Here is a 20571-nt window from a genome sequence, read left to right as displayed (position 1 = left end):
TAGCTTCAGGGAACAGAAGGCTGGTCTGGGGTGGCCCTCACCCCAGCAGGCTCTGAGGGGGAGGGGGAGGAGGGAGGAGGAGGGGGAAGGAGGGCTCCTTGGAGATGCATGCCTGGGGGCACCCCCTGCCCCGGGACTCCTGGAGATCGATAACCGGGTGGGGGGGCAGGGCAGGTGGCCGGTACGTACCTGTTGCAGCACGTTGCGCTCCCGCAGGGCCATCAGCCTCCGGTGCAGCTCTACCAGCTCATCCGTATAGGCCTGGGGGGGGGGGGGGGGGCAGGTGCTCAGCGGGCAGCCTCAGCCCCTCCCGACTGCTCAGCCCCACCCTGCCCGTGGGACCACCCAGGGCCCTGGGGAGGAGGAAGGCCGGACGCACGCCTGGGCTAGGCTGGGACAGGGCACCCGCTGGGAGGAGGCGTCCAGCTCACCTTGTCATAGGTGCCCCTCTTGAGGATCTTCTCGGGCTTGCTGCAGGGCTCTGGGCTCCTCCGGCCTGATGCCTGCAGGGCAAACCGGGTCGGCTCTGAGCTCCCGCCTTCCTCCCCTCCCCCTGCCCCCAGGAGGCCCTCCCACGCCCCCAGGGCCACTGCCCAGAGCTCCAGCACCCGCCTGCTCCAAGGGCGGCCCATCCTGGCCAGCAGCTATCTCTCTGGGGCCTGGGGGGACCAAGCCCCTCTCAGCCCCCACCCTCAGCCTTAAACCCTTGGAGAACTACAGCCCAGGAACAGGCCAAGGCCCGTCCCTCAGCCCTGCGTCCAGGATGTGACCACCCAAGAGGCCCCCCTCCCCTCCTCCTCCTGAGCGCGGACCGCCCCCCCCACCGGGCCGCCCCCGCATACCTTGCTGTTGGGTGGGGGTGGTTTCTTGGAGGGAGGGGGCTCCCGGGTGGGCAGGCAGGAGTCGGCACTGTTGTCACTCTCACTGTCACTGAAGCTCAGCCTGAACACAGGACACAGCACCGTGTCAGGTCTCGGCCGCTCGCCGTCCCAGGGACCTGCGTGCTTGGCTCCTGCCCCGCGGGCCACGCGTACGCCCAACATTCTGGGTTCTGCGCTCCCCCAGGCCCCAGGAGACCAACTTCCCTCAGTTCTAGGCAGCTCTGCGTTCACAGCTCGGAGCCCCAGGCAGCAGGCCGGCACCCTGGGAGGCGTGGGGGCCTCCCGGTGCAGGGCTCCTGGGCTGGAACACAACCCAGTGGTGCTCTGCCGATCTCGCTCCCGAGCTCGGATCGGCTGTGCGGCTGGTGGCCGAGCAGATGGAGCTGCCGCACCCTACAGCGGGCTTCCGTCCGGAGCCGGGGGCGCCCTGACCCCGGGACAAGTGTGCAGGCTGTCTCAGAGAGAAGGGCGCGGCGACTCAGACTTCAGAGCCGCCAACATGTGAACCTACAGCCACGTCTCTCTCACTCGTCTCTGCACAAAACATGCGGGCTGCTGCCTTTAGCATTCTCCGCTCTCTCGAGGCCCAGCAAGCAGGTGTGGAGGGAGCCCATCCGTGGGCCAGCCACACACAGCACCCCTGGGCAGAGTCTCCACCCAGGCCCCCCAGGCCCTTAGGCTTGACCTAGTCAGGAGCAGTCCCCACCGCTGTGGCATCCAACACGTCTACCGCGCTGGCGGTCCGCCTGCCGCTCTCTCCTCCGGCCTCAAACAGGCTGCGCCACAGAAGCAGTGCGAGAAGCATGCGGATGCACGGTGGCCAGAAGCTCAGCCCCGGACGCTCTGGTCTCACTCCCCTGGGGTCCGTGTTGTCCCGCCCTCAGGGGGGTTTCTCCCACAAGCAGCACCTGACCCCAAGGCCCTGCTGTCTTCGGGGCCCAGAGGCTGCTCTCTCCCCACCTCCTGCAGCTGCGGGTCACCAGGGGGGACAGGCAGGCGGGTGGTCTCCTTGCTGTCCGGGTAGCACACGGCGTCAGCCAGACCTGGCGTGGCCCCGAAGCCCCACGCACCCTTCCCTGCCCCCGCGTCCGCGGGGCCCACCAGGCAGCCGCTCCCCACAAAGCAGACGGGACGACGTGGGGTTCTGCCAGCTCCTCCCAAGCAGCCACGGGGCCAGCGTGGCCCCCTTCCCGGCGCCCCAGGAAGCCCCACCTTCCACATCTGCCCCTGGAAAAGCTCACTGAAGGCGCTTACGCACACCCGGTCCCCAGGCTGCTCTGGGAGCCCCTCAGGAGAGGGAGCCCCGTGTGTGACTGCTCCCGGCTCCCCGCACCCCACGGTGCACACTGAAAGCACCGCACCCGGCGGGGCAGGGGACACTGCTGTCCGTCACTTCCGCCCTCCCGGGAGCGTGCTGCCAAATGCAAAAGCCCACTGAAAGCCTCTTTCAGGACGGCGAGGTGACCCCCACGACTAACACAGCACCACCGCAAGCCCCTGCTAGGATTCCCCGAGCCTGGGGGTGCAGACCCAACGCCCAGCCTCTCCTAAAGCGGAGCTGCTGAGGTCCCAAGGTCTTGGCCTCACAGGGAGGAGGAGCTCTATCAAGACGGGGCCGCTGACTCTGGGGTCTGCCCGATCTGCCGGCCTGGCACCGAGGCCGACTTCTGCTCTGGGCTGGAGGCTGACGACATACAGCCACCGCTGAGGTGGGCTCACTCCAAGGGTCTGGGGACACCCAAAGAAGGAGTTTCAGCTCACCCTGCTCTGAGGGAAGGACAGACGTCACCTTCCCCAGGCCAGTGGGCAGCCACGGCAGCTCCCCATGCTGGGGTGTCTGCAGGTCCCAGGAGAGCTTTCAGTCCATCCTCACCCTATGCCACCCATGTGGGTGAGGGGGAGGGGGAAGCGGCCCCCTGGCCCCAAAGCAGAGGAACAAGCCCCCCTCCTCCCATATAGCCTGGACCAGGACTGGCCTGGGACTGCCAGGCCCTGCCTCACCCGCTTCTCCGATGGTGACTGTACTTCCCTGCCGGCCGGCCGGCCGCCAAGAGAGCCTCGGCTTCATGAAGCTGAGAGGGCGCAGCCCCCAGGTGCGCCTGGGGTGTTCCATCGACACTCCCCTCCTGGCCCAGCTGCCCCGAAGCCCCCCAACCGCAGCGGAGGCAGGTAGAGCCACCCCGGGTCGCCCCCCACTGGCCCAGGCACCTGGAATCCCTCCCAGCATTCGTCTTGCCAGAGGCCTCCTCGCCTGATGAAGAGTCGTCCTCATCGGATTCTTCAGACTGCAGGTCCTCCACCATGGAGCGCAGGGGTCCTGGAGAGGGCAGCAAGGGAGGGAGGGGAGGGGAGAGAAGGAAGATCAGGGCTCTGCCTGGACCCTACAGGTCCCCCTGCACGCCCAGGGCCACATGGAGCATCCTGAAACCATCACCCCAAAAACACAGCCATGCAAACCTGCCTCGGAGGTCCCTCTGGCCAGGGTGACGTCTGCCACCCGCCTCTAAGAAATGCCCCTGTGGCCACCCATTCCTAAGGGACCCCCTGGCTCCCCTGCCCCCTACCTTCCTGGCCCTGCGCACAGGCCTCTGGCCCCTGACCCTGCTCGCAGGCCTCTGGTCCCTGGCCCTGCTCACAGGCCTCTGGCCCCTGGCCTGCTGCAGGACTGCAGGGCCCCTCCATCGCCCAGGCCGATGGGGCAGCCCTCCTCTGCTCTGGGTGCAGGGAGCACAGCCTCTGCCTGGAGCCACGGTAAGCCAGCCCTGGCCAGCCAGCCCTGGCCAGGGAGGGCGAGGCAGCCAGACCTGGGGGCTACAGAACCCTCCCGGGCAGCCTGCGCCCCTACTCCGGCCTGCCCAGCCCCTCAGCAACCCCCTCCGCTGCTCTGGGCCAACTGTCCTCTCCTCTCTCCAGAGGCTCGCGGTTCCAGTCCCCTACAGACGGCATCTTGGTTTATATTCCTGTTACCAAGGCAACAGAAGGACACAAAGCCCTCAATTACCTTGGTCACGTGATCCTGCTTGGGCAGGTCCCCCCTCCCTTCCCCGTAGATAAGAACCCTTGGAGAGTGTGCGGGCTCTGAGCCTCCCATCCCCCATTCCCCTCAGCGACTGCTGTCTGAATTCCAGGCCAGACCCTCCCCCCACCCCCCTGCACAGGCTCCAGTCCCCAGCGCTCCCCAACCCTCGAGAAACAAGATTCTAGGCTGTGGGGGCAGGAGAATCTTGGCCCAATCCACCAGAAGAAATGCTTCCGGTTTGCTGCCCCCTCACATCAGCACCCTGTGGGTCGGGGCCCCCAGGCCCATGTGCACCTGAGGAAGGCCTCCCTGCTCTGGGGCAACCAAGTGGGCCTTCTGCCTTCTCACCCTCCAGCCTCCCCAAAAGGGATGCAGGGAAAAGACAGAAATGCAGACGGCGGGGCTCTGAGCCTGAGAGCCAGCCAAACATGCAGCGAGAGCAGAGCATTTCCTGCCCCATCCCACGAGAGCTATGCTGGGGCAGCAGGGAGGATGGGTATGGGCGTCGGTGGGGAAGGGGAGGATAGGGGAGCAGGCGGAGGAAACTAAGCCTCTATCTGCTGGGGGCGGGGGTGGGGGCGCCGGCAGGGAGGGTGTCTACTCAGGGGTTGGGCCCAAAGAAGAAAGGGGCTCCTCTCCGGAGGCCCAGAGGCACAGACAGGCACAGCTGGGGGCCCAGGAGACCGACACCAAAGATGAAAAAGCCCCAGAGAGAATAGCACTTTGCACACCGGCTGGTAGTCGGGCGACCGGCTTCTGTCTTGCCCTTTAGTACATACTCCCTGAGCCTCCACCGACCTCCGGACGTGCATTCCGGGGGCCTGGTCTGGGAATTCCAGGGCTGGGCTCCCCCACTCTTCCTGTCATCCAGGGCCTTCCCCATCACCCGCCCCAGGTAAGCTGTCCGTGGACTTTTATAAAAGGCAGGGGCAGCAGCGTTCAGCCTCGGGGCGTGTGGACGCTCAGGCAGGGAGTGAGCCCCCATGCAAGTCAATCATGTGGAGAAAACTGTTGTGACGCCCCTTTGGTTGGAGCCCAGACACCCCCCCCCCCCCCCCGCCTCACTGGCTCCAGGCGGCCAGGGGCTGCCCATGCACAAGAACACTCCCACTGGGCCGAGGCCCCATCCCCTGCCCCCCCTTTGCACCACGCACCTTGACTGTGGTTCTGGGAAGGCTCGAAGTCCGAATCTGAACTGGAGTCAGAGCTGGAGCTGGAGTTGGATGGGCTCGACTGGGCAGACTTCAGCCCGGGGCAGTGCGGATGGGCAGGGCAGGGGGAGAGAAAACAAGAAAACTCTCTCAGTCCAGAGGGAAGGAGCGGGCACTACATGCCCTCTGGCTGCAGGAACACCTGGTCGGTCTCCACCCAGATCCCGATGCAAAGGGTCACCAAGGCACCAGACCCCAGCACCCCTGGCCTAAGGCTCACACAAGCTCTGGGTCCCCATTCAAAATGCAACGAAGGGACTTGAAATTCCTAGCAGTTCCAGGACAAGCTGCAGACCACATGTCCAGTCCGTCCAACCTCCTGGGCAGGAGGACAGCGCCTCTGCGGCTGCTCGTCTGTTTATGGGTCCTGCCCTCCTCTGGTGACGGCATGCGTCGGCTGGTGTGGGCAGTGGTGCTGTAGGGAACAGCTGAAGGGTCTGGACAGGAAAGGTGGGTGCAGAGACCCAGCTTCTCGTACTGCCCCTCGTTTCTTCACAGCCCATCCCGAGGCTGAGGGACGACCCAAAGCTGTCTTCCTGCCATGTGCTATCACCCACCGGGTGCCTGAGGTCATGATGAGCATGTGTGCACATGACAAGCAGGTGAGGACACGGTGGACTGGAGCCTGCCCCGTCCTGCCACAGCCAGTCACAGCCCCTCCTCCTTCCTCTTCCTGCAGCCAGCCACCCCAAACTCAGCCACCAGGGGGCAGTAAAAGCCAAAATAGGACACCAGACCATATGATTTGGGGGGGATGGTTAGGATACCTGGGGGTTGCACCTGCCATGGGGGGACACACGCACGTGGCAGGGGCCTCTGGCAGAACAGAGGTGGCATCTGTTCCTGAGCCCTTGGTTTCTGCCAATAAGCTACTCCAAAGGGGCAGCACAGTAAGCCATGGGCCTGGGGCACAGACTCCAAAGGGCAGAAGAGCAGAGCCTGCAGCTCAGAAGGTCTGCCTTGGCCCAGAGTGCCCCAACGTGCAGGGGACCCAGCAAGCCCGATCTCGGGACAGGGCCTGTCCAGCCCTCTCTCGCCTCAGGGGACCCTCTGAAGGGACTGACAGCTTCAGCACCTGGGACCAGGCACCCGCCCACCCCACCGTCACAAGGAGGGAGGGGACCAGGGGACTGACAGAGGCACCCCACAGCATCTGCTCAGTCCCAGCAGGTGCCACATGAGAGAAGACCCCAGGAAAAGAGCCCCTGACCTGCTGGCGGACAGGCTGGGGCAGCCCCCAGCCCGCGGAAGGGGCTCCAGGAAGGCCCAAGTCCTTCCTCACTCCATAGATCCACAGAGTGATCCAGGCTGCCCAGGGACAGATGCCGGATGAGTTAAAGAAGTTTCTCTACGGGTTACCCCAGCCTACCGGAACCCACTCCAGGCCTTCCCAACGTACATACCCCTGCTGACGCCCCCTACTCACCCACCTTCATGCTGGCCAGGGCCGTTCCCTGGGGAGCCCTCCCTGGGAAAGCCCGCCTGGCCTGCCATCAAACACCGACCACTGAAGAGGTGCCACACAGACTGGCGTGACCCCCGACCCCCAACGGTGTGGCCCCTCCGGCATGCAGACCCTGGAGTTCTTATTCTGGTGCAGGGGTGCCGGGTTCTGACCCTGGCTCTCTCACCGGCGCCTCTGGTTTTAAGCCTCAGTTTCCCTACCTATAAAAGAGCGACTTTGCTGGGTTTTGCTAAATGTGTGTCTGTACCAGATGCTAGCACACCGAGGTCGAAGCCAGCTGTGCCACTGACCTCTGGGGGCACAGAACTCGGACAGGAGTGGGCGGGGGGCATGGGCAGCAGGGGCCGAGCACCAGGCCAGAGGCGGCGGCAGGGCCTGGTCAGGAGACTCAGGTCAGTGGACTCTGGACCTGGGGAGCCCCCCAGGGACCGGCCTGGGCCCCGTGTCAGAACAGGCAAGCACTGGCGTCATCCCTGCCAAGCAGTGAGACACGCTTCTCAGGAGGACTTGTCCCTCTTCTTTCCACGCCCATCCAAAGGGCGGGGGAAAGGAACCTGGAAGTGGTTTCAGCCCAAAGAGCCTAGAGGAGATGTGGGTCGGAAAGTGCAGAGGGCTCACTGTAAGCGCAGCCAAAGCATGCTGGTGCTCAGGCCACATGGGATGTCCAGGAAGAGGGCAGAGGGCCACCTGGGCCATGACCAGATGGGAGCCACTGGCTCAGGAACCCCATGGGCCGAAGAGACTACAGAAAAGCCACCGGAGGAGCTGGGGAGCTCGGCCCAGGGACTCAGACAAGGAGCCGCACGGCCACCTCTGAGGGCTACGGGGAGAGGCAACTGGGGGTCCACACACAGGGCTTTCGGATGCTGGTGCTTCACGCGGCCTCCAGGGTCGATGGCCGGGGAGGCCTGTGTCTGGGAGGCTATCCTGCCTCCTCCACCACAGACCTCTGCACCTCACTGAGGTCCCAGGGTTGGCAAATGTCCACAAGTCACCGTCCGGCATCCTATGGGCGGTTTGGCTCTCACACGTGCATGGACCTCGAGTGGCTAAGGCTTGTCGTTCGGAGGTCTCTCGGGACACAGGAAGTGCTTCCTCAGCCAGGAGAAACCCCCAGGCTTCCTCAAGCAACTCCAGCCTTGGGACACAGTGCCCAAGGCCACAGACACCGGATGTCTAGCCAGCCCACGCAGAGCAGCCGCCCCCGCTGTCCCCACTGTCCCACACAGCCTGCCAGGGACTCACGATGGCCACACCAGGATGGCAGCGTGGGCACCTGCGGCAGGGCACCATGTGCAGCTCAGGTGGGGCTCCAGGGGAGGGGGCTCCACCTCTCCCCCGTGCAGGTCGGCAGCCTTGCGCACGGAAAGGCCTGGCCTGAAAGCACCTGAGGTGAGGAGGAGGGAAGGGCACCGGCCCAGAGCTGCAGATGCTGAGCAGACGGAGGAGACAGGGGCCAGAACAGGTGCTATCAGCACCCAAAGAACCTCCAGGCGCCAGGCGAGCTCCTGATACAGCCCGGTGGGACTGCTAGGAGGCTTCCACAGAACAGGACCCGGGGTCTCCAAGTTCACTGGCAGACGGAGTCTCCTGGCCGGGACAGTGCGGGGCACACGGCATTGACAGCTCTCTGTGTGCGTGTCCCTAAGCCAGTGGGGTGCACGGTTACCCTCACGGGCCAAACTGTCACCCCCAGCCCGCGCCGTCGCCTCCAACAGTCTGCCCCTGGAAGCCACACACTCAAGACATCGGCGCTGCAGACCCAGTCATCCTGTGGCTCCGTCTCTGGGAGCCACTCTCCAAGTCCCAGCAGAACTCTGAGCAGCAACACCGGAGGCAAGGTTTGCCACCCAGAATGAATGAGGATTTAGAAACGCAGGAAGGCACTGGGGGCTGGGACTGGGGACACAGGTGGGGGCCACTCAGCCACCCATCCGGCCATGCACCTATCCTCTGACCCCCGGATGCCACACGGCACTCAGAGAGGGGGCCGCCACCGGAGGCCCCAGTGAGGTCTGGCTACTGGCTGCCCGGTGGCTCAGCCGTCTCTAATGGCGGCCTTCAGAACCGCCTGGAAAAGCTGCTGCGGCAGGAGCCCCGCCTGCGCGCACAGAAGCAGGTGGTGGGTGGAGTGAGGAGGCTCCGTGGCCAGCTGTGGTTCCCAGAGCAGAAGAGCGGGATGAAGACGCTCAGGGATGCCCCACTAGTGGAGGGAGCGAGTCTCCTGTTGGACTGACCCTGCGGTGGCCAGGGAAGGGGCAGCGGTGACGCACGATCACTACCGAGACCCTGGCCCGCGCGGGGGGCTGCCCAAGGAAGACAGCTCTGAACCGAGCACCAAACTATCATACTCCAACCAAAACCACTTTTCCCTAAGCACTGTCTCCAGAGTTTCCTGACAGAAGGGGAAACTGAGGCTTAGAGAGGTGTGGACGTTTGCCCAGAGCTACAAAGGGCAAGTGGGGAACTCGGATTCCAGCCTCCTCGTCTAACCGTCGGGCTGACAAGGCTTCAAGCAGCTCAGAGCCAGGAAGGAAAGGATGGAGGGGGGCGGAGGGGGAAGGAGCCACCTCACCTCTGTCTTGAAGGAGGCCTCGTCCTCCGAGTTGGACTCCTCCACCTCCGGGGGCTTTTTGATCTCCCTGGGCTCACTCTCGGTCTTGACCTTCTCCCCTTTGGCACTGCCCTTGTCCTTGGCTGGCTTTTTGTCCGAGAAGGAGGAAGACGAGGTGCGGGGCGAGGTGCTGGGGGCGCTCCTGGACCCCTTGGAGCTGCTCTTCTTCTGCTTTTTGGCGCTGGGCTTGGGGGAGTCGGCGGCAGCCGGCCGCTTGCTGGAAGACTTGGGTGGGGGTGGGGGCGGGGGCCCGCCCTTGGGGGACATGCTTTCCAGTTTGGTCTCCTTCAGGGCCATCTTGGGCTCCTTGAATGCGGCCTTGGCCGGTGGAGCCTTCTCTTCCTTGGGCGGCCGGCCTTCGCCCAGCTTCCGCGTGGCGTCCTTGGCACTCCTGGCCTGCTCACGCTCCGGCTCCTTGGATGGGGCCTTGCCCTCGGAGTCCTTACGCGGCCGCTCCCGGTGCTCCTTGGCCGTCTTGTGGGTCTTGCAGGCCTTGCTGCTCTCCCTGCTGGCGTCCTGAAATGCCAGGGCGGGAGGGGGAGAGACACGGTCAAATGGCATCTCAGGGTCGCCCTGCTCCGCCTCCCCCGACCCCTACAAAGTATAATCCACCTGATTCAGACTCAGCTAGAGAAAATCTTCCATAAAGCGAAAAAGTAAGGCAGCAGGTGAGAGTTTTAAATGGAGCTGTCCCTTTAAACTACTAGGAAGTGTCAGCAGGTCCCGGGCGAGTGCAGGCTAAGATTCCCCTCTGAATTGAACTGACATTCCCTGAGGGATTCAAGAAGAGTACACGGTGAGTCAGATACGAGACAGGCAAGCCACATCTACCCACTCCCCCTCCAACGCCTCGCAGCTGCCCAGTGGCCCAGGGTAGCGGAGGCTGCGTGTGGTGTTGGCGGGGCTGGGGGGGGCACTAGCAGGCAGGCCCCCCCCTTCTGTCCCCACACAGAGCCTGCGTGCCTCCTGCCCGGTCACCCCCGCCCCAGCCCCAGTGCACGCCCAGCACAGTTGTTCTTTGATCACCACGGTTAGCATTTACTGAGTACCGGCTGGGTTCCCAGGCTCTGTGCAGAACAGCTCCCAGACCTCTCAGAATCAAAGCCACCTGGGCAGTGTTTCTAAAACACGTACGACTCTTGGGTCTCCACCTTGGAAATTCAGAGGGCTGAGGATGGAGCCCAGACTCTAACACTGGTCCACCAAGTCACGGAGCTCCCGCTGGGGACAGGCAGACAGGGCCCTGAGCCAGGCTGCTAGGGGGCTCCCACCTGCCCGCCTGGGCTTCCTCCGAACAAGGGCGGGACCACCTACCTCACTGGGCCATGGTGCAGGGCCTGGCAGGCAGCAAGCGCTCAACCAAGAGGGGGCTGGCGGCCACTGCTACCCACCCCTAAGCAGCTGGTGCAGTCTGCAGGCAGGAGCCCCACGTGACACCTTGTTCGGGCTTCCTTCCTATCAACACCCCATCATCACCCTGTACATCCGGGCATGCCAGACAGGTGTCTGCTGTGGTCAGCTGCGGAGGGCTCTGCCCCTACTCAGTTGGCCAGGTGCACAGCTGAGCCTGGAGGCTCTCCAGACTGAAGCACACCAGGAAACCAACAGAGCCAGACCAGAGGATGACCTGCACCACGTAGGCAGCCACACTTCACCAGTTCACCCCAAGTGCCAAGGGGACAGGCTGGAGTGCGTAGGAGAGGGCAGGCAAGCCAGGAACACCCCCAGCAGCAAGGCCCCCGCTGCTCTCACAGCCCACCATGGGACCCTCCCAGCAAAGAGCCACAGGGACAGACGGCGCAGCCTTGACCACCTCTGATCCACTCGGGTCGTCGTCTTCTTGCAAATCGATAACCCACGTCAGTGCCAAAGGTTCGGCAACATCCCCACATGGCCGTGGGTTGCTGCCGCCTCCCTGGAGAAACATAGCCTGGGAGGCCCTGGCCCCAGCTCTTACATCACCAGGGCAGGGGAAGCGATGCTCAGGCCATGAGCCCCCAGCAGCCCATCTAACAAGGCAGCCCCCTTGGGGCTGGCTTTCAGAACGGGGCTCCATTCCCCAGCAAGCTGCTCTCCCAAGGAGGGAGGCAAGAAGCAAACGCCACATGCAATTCCGGCCTCTTCTTGCAGTGCCCCTGAGCATGCCTGGGCTGCAGGAACTGGTCCGAGCTCCGAAACATGAGGCAAAGCACACCCACCAGGCATGTTGGTCCCCACCGCGCTGCCCCCCCACGCCCACCCCCCGAGCCCTGGGGTCAGCCCCGCCTCCGCTGCTGCCCAGGTCCTGCACAACTAGCAGCAGCCTTCGGAGCAGCGGCTCTTCACCCGGGGGTCTGCAGAGGGATCCCAGATCATGGGCTCTCAGAAATCACACACTACCTTGAGCATAATGTTGATATTCCCAGGGTTAAGGACTCACCACAGTCACATTCTCAAAGCTCTTAATGACCCGAAAATGGCTAAGAACGAAGTTTTAGGGAAAGGTCAACCAGGCCATGGCTGACATCAGACGGAGAAGCAGGCTGCCCCTGAATCTACATGTGTGCAGTCCAGGGGAGCTGCCGGGCGGGGCCATTATTGGCGTGTGAGCCTCCAGGGGGTCACCCGCCCCTCTCCCAGGAGGCTCCGATTCCTGCCTGCCAGGGTGCCCTCTAGGGACAGAACCGTCTGGGAATGATCCGCCGAGGGCTGCGACAGCCAGACTCTCCAGCAGTCCCCAGGCAGTGGGCAAGGCCCCGCGAGGACCCACCCCTTCCCTCCCAGCCCCCTCTGCCTGGAGTATGTGGCCTGGCCAGTCAGACCTTTCGGCTCCAGGCTGCAGGGAACCAATCTGGGGGAGAACAGCCAGTGCCCAAAGGAAGGTCCTCAGCGGGAGAAGGAGGCTGGCGCACAGGCTGTCCGTCCGAGGAGAGCAGAGCGAGACTGCTGGCTCAGGAGCAGAAGGGTTTCTTGGAGAGCTATCAGCAGAGAAGAACCTGCTTTCGCTGCCTGAGAAACCCATGCAGGCGCCTCCTCAGTCACACTGCCTGGGGGGCTAGAGAAAGAAGAGCCTGGGGCAGGGAGGGGGGTGCCCTGCCCCCCTGGCAGATACACCCTTCTGGCCTGGGGGCCCCTGAGGATCTCAGAGATGCCGGCGAGAGATGCCACAAGCAGCCCCACCAGATGCAGCCTGTCAGCCGCTGCGGTGTCCTTACCACCTAGGAGGGCATCTCTTGGGGGGTTTGGGTGGCTTGCAAGTGACACGTACAGAAAACATGTCAATTCCTACTCTTCCTATTCTGCAGAGTCCCAAATAACTGTGGATGGCTGAGAGAGAAGCTACCAAGATCTCCAACAAGAATTTTTCTTCCTTTTACCCTCCACGCGGTTTAGGGAAGGACAGGCCCAGGAGGCCGGCATGGGAAAGACCCCCCAGAGCTGCACTCTGTACCTGGACTCTAACCACACATGTCTGGAGAGCTTAAGTCAGACAAATCTGGGGATGTCAGACACCCACTGGCCTTGTGGAAAGTGCCAGAAAGACCCTGCCTGGGTGATGCGGCTCTCCTCCCGTGTTGCTGATGAGGAAAGCTGTAAGACAGCCCGAGAGCTCGACCCTTCCCACCCGGGGTGCTCCAAGCCCACAACACCCAACAAGTGAGTGAAGCAAGAGAAACGCAAAGATGAGAAGTGGATAAACTTGTGGGGTCAGTGGCGGGAGGATGAGCAGGTAACCCGAGCACCAGATGAGCTTGACCTCCGGGACACAGAGCCGTGTAGGCGGCTACAGGGGACTAGGATGCACGCTCACGAGTTTATATGTACATCAGGACACTAACCAAAGAGCTCCAGCGACAGCGACCACTCCTTAACAGTTAAGAGAGAGGTCTCAGGAAGACAGAATGCCGCCTGCCCAACAGGACTGAGACAAGATGACAAAACGTTTCTTCTTGGGGGAAATGTGCCTTCTCACCACATCGTCCCACCTGGCCCTTCCCCCAAATAATAAGCATTCTGTGCTGAGAGCTGCTCCCAAAGAAAGAGGCCAAGCCTGGAACAGCACAGGGAGGAGGCACCGAGCCCTGGCAGATGGCGCATCCTGGCCACGCTCAGGAGGCCTAGGAGTTGGGCAGCCGTGGCTGTGGTGGAAACACTCTGTCCGTGGCCCCCAACCTCGCGAGACTCTCAGGGTCCTGTCTGCGGGGTCCTAAGGCCCACTGACAGTGGGAGCAGTGAGGATGGGGCAGGCTCTCTGGCCTTAAGAGGAAGAGGGTGAAGAGCCTGCAATCATGTGGCTGTTCGTGCAATCCAGCAGGGGCCAACCCTCCTAAGTGGCAGGGAGCTACCAGGTAGAGCGAAGAGCTCTAAGAGGAAGATGCCAAGGGAGCGAGTCTGGGAACGGAAGGTCCAGCTCTGCAGAGGGGGCGCCCTGAGCCCAGGACGCACCACTGGGCCCCAGTGCTCCCATGTGACTGGGCCTTCCGCCTCACTAACCTTGGAGCCGTGGGACGGTTTGGTCTTCTTGGGGTCAGAGAAGGCAGAGAGTGGAATTGTGGGTAACATGGGGTAGTCGGGGCTGGGCCTGGACACCGTTTCTGCTCCTTCGGGCATTACCATCACCTAGTGATAAAGAAGAGACAGATGTTATCAGTGAGCAAGGAGGCAGGCTGGATTTCTGACCGGCAAGAGGAAGTCAGCCTGCAGGAGTATGGCCAGAGGCTGTGGGAGCTGCCTTCTGGGGGAGGGGCAAGGGAGGACTGGAGCGCCAATTTTCCAAAAGAATCAAAGGCATGTCCTCCATGAGAGGCTGGGCGCCAAGTGCTTGGAGCGAAGCGGGCTCGAGGTGGAGAGTGAAGAGAAGCCAGGGTCCCAGGATGGCTGGGCCCAGGTGCGGCCACATGGCCTCTGGAAGGAGAGCCCGGAGTGCGGCGGACAGGAGGGCCAGGCCAGGAAGACTTGCGGAGTGTGCCGAGAAGCATGAGAAGGCAGCTGTGGCCCACGCTGACCTGCACGCTGCAGTTTAGAAGGACCAGAAGCACGGTTTGGAAAGGCGAGAGGCCAGCCAGACACCCACACTGGGCAGCCACGCGGCGGAGCGAGCAACTTCTGACGGCCATGCTCACGGGGGGCTTTGCCGGGTCCCGCATTTCCGGGGACGGGGGCCCAAGCCCTCCTCCACGGTCAAGCAGGCGAAGGTGACTGAATTGGCAGCATGGGAGGCAGAGGCAGGAGAGAACTGCACAGGGGTGGGTGCAGCTCTCTGCAAAAGCCGCAGCACGAGCCTGCGGGGGAGGCCAGAGAGCGCCCCGCTCGGTTAGCCAACTGCTGCGAGGAGGAAGGGCCTGGGGTCCTGCCAGTAGGTGCTCCCGGGAAACACCTGCCGGGTCCAGCGCGGCTCCCCGGTTCCCCGGCTCCCGCCGCACCTGCCGAAGGAGAGAAGGCTTGGGGGCAAGTCATCCAGATGCTGACACTACAAGTTCACACGACTAGCAGCCAGCCAGAGCGAGCCTTCCAGAGAAAGACGAGACAGAACAAAAGAATAAAGTGCACATTAAAAAAAAAGAGAGAGAGAGAGAGAGAAAGAAAGAAAGAAAGAAAGAAAGAAAGAAAGAAAGAAAGAAAGAAAGAAAGGAAGGAAGGAAGGAAGGAAAAAAAAAAGAAAGGAAAAAAGCATTTAGCTCAGTAGAACAAGCATCATTAATAACCTTGAACACCTGGGATTCCTTGATAAGCCAAACCTTTCCTCCGAGGAGGCTGGCGGCAGGGGACACTGGGTTGAAAGCAACACAGCGAAGCCCCTCGTGCCCCCCCGCCATGGCCCCCCGACTCCGAGACAGCAAAGCCAGAGGCCCCAGTCGTTCCCAGAGCCCGTCCAAGCACAACACTCTGACCCATGGCACCCGAGGCCCAGCTGAGCAGCCCGGGCCTCGGGCAGAGCACCGTGCTCTCAGGCTCGCAAGCACTCGTGGGACACAGAGAAGCGACTACAACCTGACCCAAGGGCACAGACAGGTCCCAACGCTCCTTCACTCGCTTTTCCTTCCACTCTAGCCTTCAGGCCTCCTCTCTCCCTTCGAATTAATGTCCTAGCCTGCCGCGGCCCCAGGGTAACACAGCAAACGCCTCTCTGGTCCCTCTCCCCTCTAAGAGCAGCCCTTTGAGAAAGGTCAAGTGAACCAACGGATCCACTTCTATCTCCGCCGCCGTGCCTCAAGATGACCCACCGAACCCGATGGAAATACAGACCCTCGGTTGCAAAAGGAACTTCTATTCCGTGCAGCTCAACTGCCGATGGGGCAAAGGACGAGACACAACGCTGAGGGGACAGGCAGCCGCCTCTCCGAGGCTGGCCGCTGACCATCTAGCAAGGAGCAAAGCTGATCTCGACACTGCTGAGCAGGTGCCTGAAGTTCGGGTGAGGACTCAGAGCTCCAGGTGACCGCCGGCGGAGGGGGCCGCAAGGAAGGCAGGTCTCATCAACCTACGGGTCGGGTCGTGACTCCAGTTCTTCCGGCACCGACATCAGCTCAGGCGGGTCTGCGGTCATGGGTCTGTGGTCATCGGCCACAAGGTGGCAAATGCCAGCCCCAGGGGGGACACTCCGCTCCAGAATGGCACACGAGGACCACAACTCACGCGTTGGGAGCTACTATCCCACCAAGGTCTCAGGCTGCTCCAGAGACCAGAGAGCGCTGCTTTGCCATTAGCCCAGGGCAAGCCCCAAAGGCCCATAGCCCCAGAGGGTGAGAAAGTTCCTGACCAACCGGTCAGTTCTCCGGGCAGCCCTCCCGTGCCGGAGACCACCGTGCCGGGCTCTGCCTCTTCCCTCCAGGACTGGCCCTTCCCAAACGGCTCGCCGGACCTGCACTCCCAACCTCTCCCCCTCGCCGCCTCCGCCCTCCGGTTTTATAGGTTTTGATGATGCACATCAAGCCTTCATCTCTTAGCAAAGAAAACCTCCTTATGCAGGGGGCAGACGGGGGCAGTCCCTTGGTCCTGGAGCTCTGAGAGGCCAGGAATGCTAAGTGCACGTGTGTCTCCCAAAGAAAATGTTGACTATGGAGCCTCTGGGTAACAAATATTTTGGAAAATATCCGGCAGCAGAAAGAAGGTGGAGAAGCAGAGCTGGGGAGGACTGTGGACCCCAGCAGCGCCACCCCCCCCCACTTCCTTGGCTCTTCCAGACCTGTCAGGCAAACTTCAGGACAAATGTCTCTGTGAACGGATTCCAACACCTCCCTGTTTGTTCCCGTCAGCCATCACATGCTACATTATAATCACAGACACATTTTTTATAAGGAACCTGGCAGAACATAATCAAATTTTCTACAATGAATAAGTGACTGCCTTTATTAAAAAAGAAAAAAAAGTACAAAAGATCCAAATGAATCAGAAAGGACTGTTCTGCAGGCCTACAGAAGCTCAAGCCAAACTCCCAATGTTCACTGGGGAGGTGGGCCTGCCCTGCCACATGCACTCACACTCGTGGCCCTGACCCAAATCTTCCTGGCTGGCCACTAGACAAATGCTCAGTGGCCCTGGGGCACTGAAAGGTGGCTGTGGGACGTCCCACGTCCTCGGCCAGGCACCCCTCCTCCTCCACACCAAGCGCCCCTACTCCAGCTCTCAACTGTGCTCCCCGCACTCTGCCACCACACACGGATCCCCAGCCGCACGGCTCCCTCAGAGGCCTGGGTTCTGAGAGCCGACGGCTTTGCCTGGCCTCACTAGGACAAGGCTGCCAGGCAACGCGCACCATCAGGGAACCCCCGGGGAGCCACTGCTGTTTCCCCGAATGACGCAGCCCCAGTACGGCCTTGCCGATCCGGTTCAAAGCTGGCTCCTGCGCCTCACCACGCTGACAGACTGGCCTCACGCCCACTCCTCCCACCCCTCCTTCCCACAGAGGAGGATGCTCATTAACCACAGTGAACCAGGAAACTCTGGGGATAACTAGTCACTAGTCGTTCCAGCTGACAATGCCCTGGCGCAGACTCGGAACACCTGGATCCTGCACAGGGCGGCCAGGTGCTGCCTGAGCAGGCCGCCCCTCCGGGTCTCGGGCACCCAACCGACGCTGACGGGACCTGCCGGGAGACCCCGGGGCACCCCGAGCACCGAGGCCGCTCAACAAGAGGGGCCACGCAGGAGCCACGAGTGAGCGGCCGGCCCCTCCCCAGCGTCTGTCTGAGCAGGGGCACACTCACCCCGCCAGCCATCAGAAGCTTGTACCGGAACTCAATGGTGGGGTTGTTGAAGGTGAGCTTCTCACAGCGCAGGTGGTTCACAGGCGGGTTGCCCTCCAGGTTCAGGAACAGGTCATAGGTGAAGCATACCTTCCTGGGCTCCTCCTTCAACAAAGAAAACAAGGAAGTTCACCTGAGAGGGGCAGGCGGCCCCAAGATACGCTCCCCACCACTGGCCCCTTCTCTCCCCTGTGCTGGGCCTCCGTTTCTCTCCCCTCAGTCCCTTACCTGCTTCTCTCGTGTGCCTCCTTCTCGTCTATTCTGTTTCCCAAAATAAATTAACTTACTACTTGCATTGGACCCAGCAAAGCAGTCTCCATGAGAGAAACACCGATCATTAAGAATGACGTTCTCAGACAGTTGCTGGACATATTCCTGCTGACGGCACACACCCCCCGCCTTCGACCCTCATGGCACCCATCAACAAATGGAGAGACCGAGGCCTGAAGACACGGCTGATGAGCGGCACTACGGAGGTCTGACCCCAGGCCCCGAGGCCCGTGATTCCTCAGTCTGCACCCCACGCTCCCTTCCTGGAAGGGGGAGATAGCTCCAGAGACATCCAAATGGCCAACAAGCCCACTAGAAGGTGCCCAACATCACTAATGATCAGGGAAAGGCAAATCCAAGCCACGAGATAACACCTCCCAGCCCCCAGCACAGCGGTTCTTTACAAAGTGGGAAATCTCAAGTGGTGGTGAGGCCGCGGGGCAGTGGGTGCCCCGTCACCAGTGCCGTGACTCCCGGGGCTGTTTGGGGGGCCCTCCCCATGTTTACTACAGAGTAACCGCCCCATACATGCCTCCTAATACACAGCCGAGAGAAATGAAATCTTATGTTCACACAAACGCTTGCACGTCTATGTAGCATGGCAGGATTCACAACAGTCAAAAGTGGACACAACCCGGGGCGCCTGGGTGGCTCAGTTGTTAAGCATCTGCCTTCGGCTCAGGTCATGATCCCAGGGTCCTGGGATCGAGCCCCGCATTGGGCTCCCTGCTCAGCTGGAAGCCTGCTTCTCCCTCTGCCACTCCACCTGCTTGTGTTCCCTCTCTCGCTGTCTCTCTGTGTCAAATAAATAAAATCTTAAAAAAAAAAAAAAAGTGGATACAACCCCAGTGTCCGCTGACGGATGAGCGGGTCAACGTAACGTGTCCCTCCACGTGTGGGTGCATCCCTCGGCTGCGGACGGGAGTGAGAGGCCGACACACGCTGCCCCAAGTACGGACCCCGAGCCCACGACGCTCAGGGAGGGAACCAGACACAGAAGGCCACACGGGGTGTGAGTCCACGTGTGTGACACGGCCAGAACAGGCTCTTCCACGGACGGGAAGAGGGCTCGTGGTTGTCAGGAACTTGGGCCTGGGGATGAGGAGTGACTGCTGATGGGGATGAGGTTGTTTTCTGGGGTGATGGAATGTTCTAGAATTAGAAAACTCATGGCCACACAACACTGAATATACTAAAAAACCACTGAATTAGTATGCTTTAAAAGGGAATTTTGTGGTATGTATATTATAGGCAATTTTTTAAAAATGTTCTCCAGCAGGGGAGAGAACCCTAGGAGTCGGGGTGCTGGTGAAGGGGATCTCACTTCAGGACTGGACAGTCAGGGGTAAGGAAGGAAGGGGGAAGCATGGAGCCTTCCACACAGGCATGCCCACGCTCTCTCTTTCCCACCCTTCCTTCCACACAGACCAGCAGGGTCACAGTCCTGGGGGGAGAAGGGAGCAGAGGCTGGGGCTGAGCCTCATTCCTGCCGCTCTGACTGCAGCCAGGGGCTCGGGCAACCTCACCCTCCTCCTCCGTCTCCCCAGCCAGCGGTCGCATGGTTCACATGAGCCATGCTGGGCTTGTTGAGCTCTGATGAGTGGGCGACACCTAGGAGAGGGAACCTGGCTGGCCCTGTGCCTGCTTCTGAATAAACGGGATAGGAATGGGGTCCCGCAGTTGCACGAGGACAACTCGCCACCCCCCCCCCCCCATTTAGGCCACAGGTAGAAGATGCACCTGTCGAACGAAAGAGTCGCAGACTCTGCCTTCTGGGAGCCTCAAGTCCAGTGCAGAGAAGACAAGTAAAGAGGCCTTCCCAAGGCAATGCCAACCAGTGAGGTAACCCTAGCCTCACCCTCCCCCCAGCAGCCCTTGGGGTCAACAAGAGTGGTTTCCACCCCCAGCCCATCTAAAGCAGACTTGGAAATTGTTCCCTGGCCCAAGGTGGACACGTGGCCTGGTCTGAGTGATGAGGTGTAATGAGGTCAGCCTAGGGAGTGCTTGCCTTCCCAAGTCAACCACTAAGTGTGAAGAGAAAGGCTCAGCATCATTATTCCTCTTGCCTAGTTGGAAGGTCAGCAATCCTGGGAAGAGCATGGAGGAGAGCCATGCGGATCTCTGTTCCAGGCCATCAGCCAGCTGCTTTCCAACTGCTTGTTAAGGAAGAGAAAGAAGCCCCCATGTCAAGCTTCTGCTACACCCCCGAATGTGGCTGATGCCTCTCCTCTGTGCCTGCACGGTTTTGTGCCAACCTCATGGAGGCACCTGTCACAGCGGGGATGTGTCCCCACCAAACTGGGAACCCCTTGGAGGCAAGGGTTGTGGGGACCCCTGTCCTGCACACAAGACATTTTTGTCAAAAGAATGAAATGTTAAGATGGGCAAGAGTGGAGCACGACCCAATAGTGGGGGTGGAGAGGGGGCCAGGAAGGTTCCCTGGAGGCTGTGCCAGGCTCAGAGAGGGGCCATGAGTCAATGAAGAAGGGGGTGGGGAGAAGCTGCAGAGGCCACAGCAGAGTCCTTTCTAGAGCCCCGAGAGTCCATATGGCTATAGCTGGAGTGGGACGGGGGACAGTGGTGGCAAGAGGTGACCTGGAGAGATGGCCTTGGCCACATCCTGGGGGCAGAGGTGTCTACAGGGGGATCTGGGCTCAGAAAGAACAAGCCCAGATCTGTGTCCCAGGAAGCAAACACCCTCGGGCCTGCAGGATGCCACTATGGGGAGGCAGGGTTTGAACCTGGCAAATAAAGGGAGTAAAAAAAAAAAAAAAAAAAAAAAAATCCACACCAAGCATTTCTCCTGCCTTCCCACGAGGTAAACACAGAAGATCTGGGAGGCAGACTGCAGGGATGTAGTCCAGCTAATGCGTGCAGAAGAATGCG

At 61.5% G+C, this 20571-nt stretch overlaps 1 protein-coding gene across 4 annotated transcripts in view; it reads right to left on the bottom strand.

Annotated features, from left to right (window-relative positions):
- MLLT1 (MLLT1 super elongation complex subunit) overlaps positions 1-20571 on the bottom strand; it is a 66928-nt gene that overhangs the window by 2721 nt on the left and 43636 nt on the right. For 3 of the 4 annotated variants that reach the window (XM_045863203.3, XM_064572465.1, XM_064572477.1), the window contains exons 4-11: positions 17377-17520; positions 13664-13789; positions 9152-9706; positions 5055-5142; positions 3090-3198; positions 843-942; positions 432-503; positions 190-261 (exon numbers count right to left, since the gene is read on the bottom strand). In XM_045863203.3, the coding sequence (XP_045719159.1) occupies positions 190-261; positions 432-503; positions 843-942; positions 3090-3198; positions 5055-5142; positions 9152-9706; positions 13664-13789; positions 17377-17520 (1266 nt within the window). The remainder of the gene's footprint in view (positions 1-189; positions 262-431; positions 504-842; positions 943-3089; positions 3199-5054; positions 5143-9151; positions 9707-13663; positions 13790-17376; positions 17521-20571) is intronic. The other variant, XM_064572482.1, reaches the window with a different exon arrangement.

The sequence above is a fragment of the Mirounga angustirostris genome, unplaced genomic scaffold (assembly GCF_029215605.1).
Source record: "Mirounga angustirostris isolate CCGP_5_RB_7025 unplaced genomic scaffold, mMirAng1.0.hap1 SCAF_1, whole genome shotgun sequence".
Taxonomy (NCBI): domain Eukaryota; kingdom Metazoa; phylum Chordata; class Mammalia; order Carnivora; family Phocidae; genus Mirounga; species Mirounga angustirostris.
The sequence above is the reverse complement of the archived record's forward strand: the minus strand, read 5'-3'. Positions and strand labels throughout refer to the sequence as shown.